The following is a 13853-nucleotide window of genomic DNA, read 5'->3' on the forward strand; positions in this document are numbered from 1 at the left end:
CTGAAAGCATTTAAGAGACAAAAAGATCAATCAAGAAAAACTGCAGGACACAATGGATAGCAAAAATGCCATTTCAGAGAAATGACATGAGTCAGCCTGGCAGGTGATGCTGTCAGAGGCCACTGAGGGTATGTCTACGCGGGGATAAAAATCTCATAGCTGGCCTGGGTCAGCTGACTTGGAGTCACAGGGCTCAGGCGCCAGGGCTGAAAAATTTTTGCTCCCTGCGTGCCTCTGGAATGGCGCAAAAGAAGTGCAGCAGGCCAGAGAATCTGGCACTGTTTGATTATAATAAGTTTAACACAAATAATTTCTTTGTTCATTGGCATCATGATCTGAAAAGTAACCAATAATCCAACCACTCCTGAAACAGCTATGAAGGCTTCAATCTAATTCAGTTACTTGACTTAATAGAGTATCTACAAGCCATGAAAATATTAACACTGTAGTAAGGAGGATACTCCTGGACAGCTAATCAAGACTTACAAAAGGATGTACAATCTTATTTATTCTTACTAAAGATACTTACTACACGGGAAGCAATATCTGTCTTCAGCTGTATTTCAAGATCTTCCAGTTCATCTAATTTTGCTTCTACACCATCAATAAAATAAGATTTTTCTTCTTGCTTTTCTTTCTCTTTACCCATTAGATCTTTCAGGGCACAAAATTCTGCTTGCACCCTGTCTTGCATTGCTTCACAATGCATCTTTTCATATTGAATTTTTTTCATTTCCAAGTCTACCAGAAGTGGCTGCTGAAACTCAGATTTAATCTGCTTTATGGTATGTAATGTGTGTTCCAATTTGCTCTGGAAATCTTGTTTATTTATATACTCTGCCTGAAGATCCACGATCGTGTTTTGGAAAAATTGATGCAACCCATCAATATCTTCCTCCAGGCTCTTTATTTGCTGCGTCTTAGCCTCTTTGAGTGATCCTTCAAAGACTTCATTTATATTTAATTGATTTACTGCCTCCTGGATTAAGTACCTGATTTGTTGAACTCTCTGGCATAAAATCTGTGCTGATATAAAATTGGTTTCTGTGGAAGAGCCAGGGCTATTTGTTAGTATTTCAGCTTCATTCTTTATACTGGATGTCATGGCCTGGATTTCATTTAGCAATGCTTGATGCCTGTCATATTTTATAACAAAGTTGTCAAAGCATTTAATCTTCTCTTCAAGTTTATTTTTAATTTCAAGAAATTGAGTTTGCAGTTCATCATGGTGTGAAGTGTCCCAATTTAGGTTTACACAGTCAAATATTTCCTTGTACTTTGCTATTTGTAACAAACTAGATTGAACAGCTAAGGTTCTCTCTTTAAGCACATTGAGTTTATCCTTACCTTCCTCTTTTACACTTAATATTTCCTCTCTCTCCAGTTTCAATACATCACACCATAGATCACTAAGCTCCTGATGCAATAAAGTTATTCTTTCAGAGAGATCTGTGTAGATAGCTATCTTTTTTTCCACTGCATGGCATTTATTCTGGATTAACCTCTGTATCTTCCTAGCTCTATTCTTAAGGCATCTTAATTGGTCAGTTAGAAATAATTGTTCAAATATGTTTAGTTCCCCACGTGAGTGCTGACTCTCTTGGAGATGTGATGAGATGAGACCTTCCATCTCCTGTATTTCCTTTGAAAGCTCCTTTAAAATGACATGTAGATTGCCTAGCTCAGAGCACGTGATTGTTTGATTTATGTCGGGAATGGTCAGCGTCTCAGCACGGTGAAGCTGGCTGTGAACTCTTTCTATGTCTGCAATAAGCGTCTGCCTTTTTTCCAGTTGGAATTCTAGCTGTTGTAATCTTTGAGCTGATTTTAAAACAAGCGCCTGGTATGAATTCTGTAATTCTTGTAAAAGGGCGCTCAGATCAGTAACTTCCTCTGAATTCAAATCAGGAATGATACACTGGGTCTCATCAGCCAGTGACACAATAGTAGACTCTTTGTCTACAGCTGCACTGTTCACAGCCTTGCAATTTCTGATCTGTATTTTAATATCATCTGGGGAAAGTGCTGCCTTCTGATCAAGAGAAAACAATGAATCTTTGACCCATGATATATTCTCTGTCATCCTTCTCATGATTTCATACTTCTTGGGATCAGAGCTAAGGATCTGAACATCCTCCTGAGGAGTTTGGTGCTCCAATACTTCCAACTGATTCTGCAAATCATTTATTGAATTTTCCAAAGTTTTCTTTTCTTCCTCACTCCAAATCCTTTTCATCTGCAGCTCAGTGCTTCTTTTTAACAAAGAAACACTGTGTTTAATGGCTTGTAGCTCTGAGGTCCAAAGTACTGGATATTTGTTTTTTTGTCCATCTGGGGAACTCAACCCAGCTTGTAAATGCTGCTGGTGCTCTATCAACTTTTGAATGTCCTGTGCTTTGTTCATGAGAAGGTTAAATTCATCAGTTTCTGAGACAACTTGATAATGTTTCTTTTGCACTGATTGCTCTATGTGTTCCCACCATCGCTCAAGTTGTTTCACTTGACTTTCTGTTAATTCCTTATCTATGCATGTCAGATACCTAGATAAATTATCTCGTTCAGTTTTCAGCTTGTTTAAAATGTCTCTCTCCTTCTGTACTGAATCCATACATTTTTTTATTTTCTCCAGAACAGTGTTGCTCATAGGGCCCCTGTCAATAAAATTATCAAGATTTAAAACAATCTTCCAGAATTAGAATTAGAAGCATTAGACACGTTTTTAAATGATAATTTTGTTGTATACCCACCAACCAGAAAATTGTTCACTCACAAAAGTAATAAATATACATTTTCATTATTTAAAATGTTCTTACCCTGGTCATTTTATACTTTTTACAGTATACATTTATTTCCTACATAATCCCAGGAAGAGTTGACTATCCTTTCAAATTACTGCAATAACAATAACTTCCAGTGTATGAACTGCATAGGAATAATATTCACTAACGTAATGTGTGCAGTTCTTTAGAAGAGTTATCTTGTAGCCCACTTTTAAAGCTAAACAAAAAGTAAACTTCAATAACAATTTTAAATCACTTGTGGGTAAATTAACACTGTTGTATAGTAACCCCCAATGTAAAAATTAATGTAAAAGTTTGGAATCAATTATAAGATTCCCATTTATTGAGGTTGAATCAATCAATTTGATTCAGTCAATAAGACTTTTGCTCCTAAGACTGCTTTTGAAAATCCCACCTTAAATCCATTTAATAGCTTACATTTTAATTCAATTCTGTGCAACCACTTAAAGATAAACAAATAATTCCATAAGTAATTTTTAAAGTGTTTTCAAATAAACCGGCTCATTATTATGATTTATAGGTTAGTTCCATACCTTGAAAGCTAACTTGAAAAACATATTAAATATTAAAGTGTACTGGTTATCTTTGGCTTAGTACTGGCAGATTTCATTCTGACTACAGAAAATAACACTTTCCCTAACAGTTAAAGTTCATTTGCAGAATATGAAAATATTTCAGTAAACAGCAAATAGGTACCTGATCTCTTAATGGGTCAGATTTTTTAAAATAATACCATTTAGGGGGTTCTGGGACAAAATTGGGGATCGGTCCTGCTTTGAGCAGGGGGTTGGACTAGATGACCTCCTGAGGTCCCTTCCAACTCTAATATTCTATGAATCTATGAATCTTTTGCCTCCTATTTCTGTCATTCGTTAACAAAGAAAGATGGCAATCTGTTTTGTATCTGCCATGCCTTTGGAAAAAAAATTTTAATAATACAGCACTTAGACTGTAAGTTTTGCAGGGTAGGGACCATCTGTCTGTTACGTGTCTGTAAAGAATGTAACTCAATGAAGCTGGGATCTCTAGATGCTAGCATAGCAAAAAGTAATAAATAATAATAACAATAGTTTTCATAGCTATTGCTACTGAAGTGCCCTAGATGCAATGTAATGTTATTACCAACATACTAATGTACTGGTTTGGACTAAACCAATTTTTGCTCCTTATATAACTTCAGTTAAATCGATACAGTGCCATATTCAGATTTTAGTTATACCAGTACACAACTGTAGTAACTTCACTTAGGTTGATTTACATCAGTTACACTGATGTAACAGAGATTGGAATCTGGCCCCCAGAGAGTAAACTGAAAAAGTTCCTTGTACTTACGTTTTTATGTTTTCTTTTTCTGTTGATAAACTCTTCATTGAAGACTGAACAGCAGACAGATTTTCCTGATAATCGTTAACTAGATGATAATGGTGTTGCTTAACCTTCTTAATGGCTTCCAATTCTTGAAGCAATCTGTCCCAGCAAGAAACCACATATTCTGTGGTGTGCAGGTTTGATGTGCTCATTTCTGTTGCATTGGGGGACACTTCTTGCCTCAGAGACAAAGCTGTGGCTCTCTGTTTTTCCAGTTCAGCGTATAAATTCTACAATCACATCCACACACAGTGAAAAAAGAAAGATAATTAAATAGAATTTTCACCATTTTTACTTCCTACTGTCTTTACAAAATATGGTTAAAATTTTCACATTTGTGTACACATGAACACATGCATGCTCAGTTACATCTGAGCATACATACAGATGCACATGCATGTACAAACACATATAATCACACATATATGTACAATTGCACATCAGCAGGCAAGTATAAAGTCGGTATATCTGCATGCAAAGACAAACATTTACAGACATGTAGTTTACGCAGATGGATTTACAAAGACTATGTTTTCACACAATTGCTCATAGAATCATAGAAATGTAGGGCTTAAAAGGGACCTTGAGAAGTCATCAAATCCAGCCCATTGCACTGAGGCAGGACCGAGTAATCCTAGACCATCCCTGACAGATGTTTGTCCAATGGTTTATTAAAAACCTCCAATGAAGATTCCATAACTTCCATTGGAAGCCTATTCCAGAACTTAACTACCCTTACAGTTCGAAATTTTTTCCTAATATCTAGTTTAAATTGCCCTTGCTGCACATTAAGCCCATTGTTTTTGTGGGTATGGAGAACAATTAATCACTATACTCTATAAAACAGCTCTTAATATATTTGAAGATTGTTATCAGGGCTTTTCTCAAGACTAAATGTGCCCAGTTTTTTTCAACCTTTCCTCTTAGGTCAGGTTTTCTAAACCTTTCATCATTTTTCTTGCTCTCCACTGGACTCTCTCCAATTTGTCCACATCCTTCCTAAATTGTGGCACCCAGAACTGGACACAGCACTGCAGGCAAGTGCCGAGTAGAGCCGGACAATTACTTCCCATGTCTTACATAAGACACTCTTATTAATACACCCCAGAATTATATTAGCCTTTTTCGCAACTCCATCAGGTTGTTGGCTTATATTCAATTTGTGATCCACTATAAACTGCAGGACCTTTTCAGCGGTATTACTGCCTAGCAAGTTATTCCTCATTTTGTAGTTGTGCATTTGATTTTTCCTTCCTAAGTGAAGTACTTTGAACTTGCCTTTACTGAATTTCATCTTGCTGATTTCAGACCAATCCTCGCAATTTGTCCAGGTTCTTTCGAATTCTAATCCTGTCCTCCAAAATGCTAGCAACACCTCCCAGCTTGGTGTCACCTGCAAATTTTATAAGTATACTCTCCACTCCGTTATCTAAGTTATGAATGAAAATATTGAATAGTTCTGGACCCTTGATTGACCCCTGCGAAACCCCAATGGATACACATGTCCAGTTTGACAGCAAACCATTGATAACTACTCTTTGAGTATAATGACAGGTTTCAGAGTAACAGCCGTGTTAGTCTGTATTCGCAAAAAGAAAAGGAGTACTTGTGGCACCTTAGAGACTATTAGTCTCTAAGGTGCCACAAGTACTCCTTTTCTCTTTGAGTATAGTCTTTCATCCACTTGTGCACCCACTTCACAGTAATTTCATCTAGATCACATTTCCCTAGTTTGCTTACAAGGATGTCATGCGGAACTGTGTCATCAGTCCAATGTAGAATGGGACTACATGCAACAGTTTAATAGTTTTGTGATTACCTATATTATACCACATTGAATAAACTCAGCTATGTAATTAGTGAGGGAATGAGTTTGCTGGCTCCATACCTCTATCTCTTTTAGTTGCTCATTTACTAACACAACATCCAATTCTGCAGTTTGATTTTTCAGCTCAGAGACCTTTTGTTCCTCCTCAATATATTCAGCATTTGCTTGGGCTTCAGGAAGAAGCTGTTTCCGGAAAACCATTTCCACATTTGAACCCTGGAATGTAAAACGGGATTTTTCATTCTGCAATATACATAACAATGTAGCATCTCTACGTTTATTCTTACTACTTAGCCCCATGTGTTCCGGCTATGCCCAAATCCTGCCACTCTTTCCTCCACAGCATCTCTATAACTCATTCCTTTATTTCTGTCCCTCCAGCTAAAATTCTCATACAGACCCTTGTCCTCTCCTGCCTGGATTAGCTCAGCCTGCTATGGTCTCCCAGGTCATTCACTAATACAGTTCATACAAGTGCTAAGATGTTGCCCATCAGTCTGATCAAGTCATCACCACCCCCAGCTTACCCTCCTCCACTGCATCTTCTTCAGGCTATTTATCACTGTCTTCAAAGTCCTGCTTAACTCTCTCCCACCCTACTCATCTTCTCTTGTTTCACTTTGCTCCCAAGCCCCCTTTGTTTAGCAGTGATGCCAGCCTCAGCACATCATTGGTTTCCTTCGTCATAACCATCTCCATGCTCCCCATACATGGAATGCCCTTTCTTGACCATTTGCAAGGACACTATCTTCTCCATGAGCTGAAAGATAATGGCAAGTTTGAGGAGTATTTGCGAATAGTCTATATATTGAGGTTGATAGGGAGGATGGCCTTGTGATTAGGGCACTGGACAGGGAAAGGGGTTCAATTCATGGTACTGCCACCAACTCCTTGTATGACCTTGGGCAAATCTCCTAAATCTCTCTGTGCCTCAATTCCCCATCTGTAAAATGGAGATAATACTACTTCCCTTCCCCAACTCTTTATTTAGATTGTAAGCTCTTCAGGGCAGGGACTATCTCTGACTATGAGTATGTACAGAACCTAGCACAATGAGGCCCTGGTATCACCAGGTGGCACCATAATATAAATAATAATACAAATATCTTGTGTCAACACAACACTGTATTACTAAGAGGTGTCCAAGTATCACCTTGGCCACCTGGTTTATCTGTTGTACTACCACCCACAACCTTCTGTCTGTCTCTGTTTATACTGTGAGCTCCTCAAGGCAGGGTCCGTGCCATCTGTTCAGTCTGGAAAGTGCCTTGCACATAAGTTGCTATCAGAAATAAATAAGATAATAACAACAATAATTAACACTCTTCTTGTTACCTTTTCACTGTGAACCAAATATATCCAGTCAGAAAAATCAAATAACCAGGGAACTTTTCCATTTACCCTAACTACACAGCTACAGCAATTGTATCTACTGAGACAGAAACACCAGGTTTCATTTTAAGAGGCCCTGAAGGGCCATGAAATTGAAGGAAATGAAAAGTCAGCTAGCTGTCAGAGAGTCAATGGGAAGACAGCATCATCAGATGGAACATAAGTCACAAACATGAAGAAACAAGTGAAATGAAAGTAGGGAAAATGCAGGATGGTGTTATATGGCATACATTTCCCTTCATATGTATGTGGGGTTTCAGCTACATATGCCGAGGCCCAGCCTAACACAGCCAGACAAGGGAGTAATTCCTCTCCCCCAAATCTCCCCTGCACAGCAGAGTTACTGCTCCCAACATTGCAGCTTGAGCACAGCGGGGGCTGGAGCTGCAAATGCAGTACTTCCTTCACCCCCAAGAAGTTGCAGGGAAGAGGCAGAGGAGAGTAGGTCGCGGGCAGTCTTGGCTCCATTGCCAAACATACCAGCCAGCAGAGCCAAACCAGCATAAGGATGGAAGTATCCTGCGCTTATCATATAGCCCTTTTTCCTGTATGATAAGTTACTTCTCTGCAGGAGCAAGGAAGAAATGCTACCTCTCTGACTCACAATTCCTTCCCAGGACACCTCCTAAGGCCATAGAGCTACATGCCACCTCTCATACAGGGCAACGAACAAAGGCTAACTCCTGCCCTAAGGTACCATCAGTCCAACCCACTGTTTATAAAGAAAGCTCCACTCACTGCACTCAAGAAACTGTTCCAAAAGTTTACATAACGAGCAACCTTCAGGGGCTCCTTCACAGTCAGTGGTAAATTATGGAATTGGAGGTTTGAAATGATCAGGGGGATCATTGCAGTGCCACAGCAGAGACAGTGCAAGAAACCAGTGACTTTAGAACTTTGCTTTACGGTTGTTTCCTGCCAGTTCCATATTAGGAATGTGGATGCATGATTAGTGAGCTTTTAGCACTGGTACCTTTCTAGAACTGTGTGTTTTCCAAGTCATGATTTTATTTACAGGGCATCAGTATAATGTAACTACTTAAGAAAAACTACCTGGTACCTAGGATGGCTTAACTGGTAAATACAATGCAAAGGTTCTGGGGGATTATCATGCAGTCAGACTTATTAATGACCCAATTCTGCAACTGATATACCCTAAAATTACATTTTCTTCAGTCCCACACATGGAATGAATACAGGACTGGCCCACAGTAGAAACAGAATTACAATGTATCCTACAATGCAATATTATACATGGTAATTGTGATACTATGTAACAAAATATTCATTATTATATTATTAAAAAGTAGCTACATGATATAGTATCTGTGTCTTGTAATAAGTACTGGCTATAACCCCATTAATTTTTCATTCATTAAAAGCAAAGTGGTTTGGGGCGCTTTCAACTTCCCACTTGGTTTTTCCAACTTTGTTTGATAGCAAACCCATCGCTGCTGAAGCTTCTCCAGAAATTATTCCCAGTCAGCAATTATCCTGATTTCAGCACCAACTCTCTATCTTGGCTTATCGAGCACAAGAAACTGTGGCCTTCGTTCAAGCTACCTTTTAGTAACTAACAAATAAAAAAGGGTATTAATGATAACCTTCTAGTGACAGAAGTCCCAAAAATGTCAATTGCTTTGCAGAAAGGACTTTCTATAGTACAGATATAGAGCCAAAAAGAAGCAAAAACTTACATGGCATTTAAAAAAAATTAACTCATTCATGACACTAAATTCTTTGAAAAAGGTTGTATACACTTATTTTTGGGCCATACTGAACCCTTATGCAGTACTGATGCATAAAGAAACACAGAAGGGTATGGTATAAGAAGAAGGATAAAGTATGTACCATGTGTACTGGGCAAGAGATGTTTCCTTCTGACATCTGTGTACCCTGAAATTTCAAGAAGAAGCAGCAGTGTGACTTTAAAATCTCACTGGGAACAGGACTGATGTATGAAATGCTGACAGGGAACTTGCCAAAATCTGCATTAAGTGACTGCTACTGAAAGAGAAGTAAATAGAGAGCAGATCCTGGAATTATAGAACCAGGGAGACCTGGAAAGTTTGGCTCAAGACTCTCTTCAGGTGTGGCTACTCTTTGGGTTCCTAACTCAGGTGTGCTCAGCCCACAGATCCTCTCTCCCTACACAGCCATGTCCATCTCTCTCAGTCAAACAGCAGAACTCATTTACCCCTTTCCTAACAAGGAACAGGGAGGATGTTTCAGGCAAACATTGTTACAAAGCATATTTACAAGTATTCCCAAAAGGAAACCTAAAATCCACCAGTCAATTTGGGCAGATCTACTCAGAATGAGTACCTGGCTAAAGATTTACCTCTTAGGGAGCAAGTATCAAAACTGGCTGTCAGCTGTAGCTATGCTGGGTTAGTATCTATTATTCTCAAGGCAGAAATCTGGAGTAAGAGAACCCTAATTTAGGATTTTAAATAGAACCAGGTATAATTGAACATATATTTTCTTTAGCAACCTTGTCTATAATGAAGAGTAGGTTCTTTTAGTATTTTATCTTGTTATTCTTTCAACCCTTATTCAATTTTTCTTCCCCTCTACTTTTTTTGTTAATAGAGCATTGTATTAGTGTTGGACTATAAACAAATTTCATCTTTTAATCTGCTTTCTCTTACCTGGTGGAGACTGCTTTATCTAAACTAACCATAATAATATACAAGAGAGGAGTGGGGAACGGAATCTAAAATAACACCCTCCAGCCTAGCAAATCTAAACACTACAAAATAAGGGTTAATTTGGTGGCATTGTGAACTGAATATGACTCACCCTTTAATAAAAAGATCCCCTAATGTACATTGTGTGGGGATAGCGATCACAAAATAGTTCCATATAAAATTAATTGACTGTAACATGAGAACTGCTGTCTCTTCTTTTATAATGGGTCTTCAAGCAGACTATGTAACTGAAATGTTAAAATTCAAAGATGTTTAAGAATGGAACTTGAATTAGTTGATCTTGGATTACCTCAGGATTGGAAACTGTTTCTTTGGACGATAGTCTCTCTTTTTCATCTGCAAAGGAATTCAGCATTCGCTCCTCACTGCACAGCCATTGTTGGAACTGCTGTACATTTTCTCTGTATGCTTGATTCTTTACATCACTAGATTTCTTCTTGCGGTGTTAGGAAAAAGAAAGAAACAAATAACCCAAAGTCTTAATCAGACATGCTGACTAATAATTACAGTATTTCAAATGACAAGGTGGTGAACCTTACAATTACAAATAAATTAGGCAAACGCAACTACGACACGTAAAAGATTACACCAGGCAAGGTTATGGTAAGGAAGATGATTTACATGAAGAAGCAGAACTGTAATTTTGTCATAACAAATGTTTTGAAAAATTGCGGTTAGTGATGGATTAGCTCTCTTCTTCTGATTTACACTTTTTACAGTGCTTTACTTGTGGGATGCACTAGCTTCCTGTCAAAGCGTTGGCTTTGATCTATAAAGCCCTACCTGGTCTGGTTCTTGGATACATATGGTAAAAGACTACACTTCTCTTCCTATGTACCAATCTAATGCTTGAGATTGACTGATGCCACCCTCACTGGAGTAGAATCCTGTGGAACACAAGGTATTCTCAGAGAATGGTCCCCAGCCCTGGAATTTCCCTTGTTTTGGTCCAACCAGCCTCTGTATAGTGAGGCATTTTCGGAAAGTGGATTCAACAGGGAGCTCTGCTCAGTTTTATTTATGTTTGAATGAAATTTGGACTAGATAGTGAGATTACGACGCGTAGTAAGGAGCAGCGCATTTTTGCACTGTCCCAGGAGCAGCCCAAGAGGGAAAGTCACAATCTCCCTCCCAGCTCCCCAGCTGCTCCAAGGAAGGAACAAAACTCCCCTGGTCTATACATCTGCCAACACATCTGTTGCAGCAAATACATTGTCCCAACGGCAGTGGGGGGTGGGGACAGAACCAAGATTCCACACAATCCTGCATGGAGGGAGAATACGTAGGCTCCGCTTCCACTCCCATGCTGCTACCCAGGGTACAGATAGCCAGAACAAGGGAGTTCAGGGCGACTTACACACCCTTATTCTTTTGCTCCAACACAAAGCACAAGCCACACTCTGGCCCTTGGTCATTACAGGTTTTTGTAACCAATCTCTGGTTACTGTACAGGTACAGTAGTAGATACTAATTACATCTGGTCAGACATTACACAGAGAGCACATGTTTTTATAAACTGAAACACAGATATACATATAAACGGGGTAAAATGCTAAAAGAACATCACAGGTGTAGATTTTATTTCCAGTGTCAAGTGGCTTGCAACACAGCGTTGTCAGCAAATCACTTCAAGGCCACACACATGGATGAAATAAATCAATTCACACGTATTTCAAGAGTATCGGATAAATTCTCATTTTCATTATCATGGAGTTAGAGACATAAATCCCCACACTCTGAGGCAAGAATACATCAGTATAACTGAATGGGATGTTTATTGCTATCATTTCCTCTGTAATTAAACTTTAAACATGTATTTTTTAGGATTCAGCTGACCCTTACCACCTTGAGTACAATTACCTCCTCTTTTTGATTAATTGCTTTTGTCATCTTGTTGTCATCATCATACAGAGTAGTCGGAAACATTTTCAGCTGTGCTCCGCTTCCCTGCATGCTACCCTGTTCAGTCACCACCTGCATCTCTATATTGTGCTTCTCCTGGCTTTTTTTTTTTTTTTTTTTTTAAGTTTACTATTAGTAAAGAGCTACATGCTGACACCAATACTCACACAGAGTAGTGTCCTACTTCACTCTGGTCCCACTAAAGTCAGTGGAACTGCTCGTGGAGGAAGGTCCTCACTCTTAACCCACAGCCAAAGCATCAAAATCTGCTCTTAAATGATTATTTAGAGTCAAGATGTATGATATTTATTAAACTGAGCTTTAGCCTATGAAGACATGCAGGAGAGCCACCCAAAGGGAAAGGGAACTAGCGGGCTAGCAGGACACCCGGACGATGTGAAGCCAGTGTCAGGAATGAGGGTCTGCAGCAGCACCTGCCAGTCGCCAGGCAGCAAATGAGCACACCTGGGCCATAGCAAAGAGACCGGATTGGCTAAGGCAGTTGGGTGGCATGCACTTAAATCCAACAGCTGCAGAGGATCAGCAGCTGTTCAGTGCACATGCCTCTGGTTTTCTACCTCTGTGTACTTGCCTCACTGCAAGCCCTGCTCCTGCCTTGCTGTAGCCTAGACCCTGCCCTGAACCCAGCCTTGCTCCAGTCCTCTCCCAGCCCTGCTCCTACCCTCCTTGACTCCAGTTAATCCGGTTCTGACCTTCAGCTCTGCTTCCTGGCTCTGACTCTGTCCCGACCCTTGGCTTTGGCATTCAGACTCTGACTAGAGTTCTGACCTGGCTCCTCAGCCTAACTCCTGCTCTGACCACTGGGACTGTCAGCCAGCGTTTGTGGAAAATCAACGAAAAAGGCCTAAATCTATATGTAGGACAATGTAATAATGAAAGAGGCACTAGCTACCAATTCAGTACATCAAGTTGTGCCCTGAAAGCATTTTAAACAATCTAGAAGCCTGGTTCTAGAAAAGTAACTCAGACCTTGATTCTGCAAGCAGATCCCATAGAAGCTCAGCACAGGAATGAGTGTCCACCTGTGCAGATCTGCTTGTCGGATCAGGACCTTAATTTCTAACAAAGAAGTCGATGCCATTATTCCAGCAACTTCTAGTATCTGTACCATAACTTTTCCTTAAAGGTACCTGACAATCCTACAGCCCTGGTCATGTCCCTTCTTCCTTCTCCTACAGGCATCTGTATTTCTGGTTTCCACAACATTTTGGTGGTCTTTTTTCTGCCTCAGTTTTACCCATAGGCTGGGAGACAGGTTTAACGGTGGTTCTTTGAATGGTCTCTTCACATTCCACCTGTAGTGTCAAGGCACCTGTGCCTTGAGCCAACCTGCACCACTGCCACATTGCATGAGAGTGAACAAGCAGAAGTCACATCAAAGAACTCTGGCCATGGACAGGTAACCTTTATTTACCCAAACAATAGTGCATGTCCCACTGTGAGCCACAAACATTACCGTTTCTTTCTTTATTCTTGACATCATGACATGTAAAGCTATGCACACACACTTTACCTTTAATTAGAACTTATTTCTCTGTTACCTGAGCTGTTTGCTCTTGTGCGTTCTTGCTTTGATGTGAATCTTTTAGAGGACTGTCTGCCAATAATCTGCTTTCTTCAGAATACAGATTATTTTGTTGCTCTTTCTCTGCTACATTTCCATTTAAACCTCGACCCTAAGAGAACCAGTAAAAAAACAACATTTAAAATGAAAAATATTAAACTGTGAAACATAATTATAATCTACAGAAAGAGGTAAAAAAAATCCTTGTACTGTGAGGTTGGCAAAAACGAAGTAGACACCTGTTGGCTTTAAAAGCCATCTCTGAT

The 13853-nt window shown here is 39.5% G+C and overlaps 1 protein-coding gene across 1 annotated transcript in view; it reads right to left on the minus strand.

Moving 5' to 3' along the window:
- SYNE2 (spectrin repeat containing nuclear envelope protein 2) overlaps window positions 1-13853 on the minus strand; it is a 245662-nt gene that overhangs the window by 148781 nt on the left and 83028 nt on the right. Inside the window, exons 45-48 of the mRNA XM_077820573.1 lie at window positions 13565-13699; window positions 6058-6213; window positions 4134-4399; window positions 530-2651 (exon numbers count right to left, since the gene is read on the minus strand). Coding sequence (XP_077676699.1) covers window positions 530-2651; window positions 4134-4399; window positions 6058-6213; window positions 13565-13699 — 2679 coding nt within the window. The remainder of the gene's footprint in view (window positions 1-529; window positions 2652-4133; window positions 4400-6057; window positions 6214-13564; window positions 13700-13853) is intronic.

The sequence above is a fragment of the Eretmochelys imbricata genome, chromosome 6 (assembly GCF_965152235.1).
Source record: "Eretmochelys imbricata isolate rEreImb1 chromosome 6, rEreImb1.hap1, whole genome shotgun sequence".
Lineage (NCBI taxonomy): Eukaryota > Metazoa > Chordata > Testudines > Cheloniidae > Eretmochelys > Eretmochelys imbricata.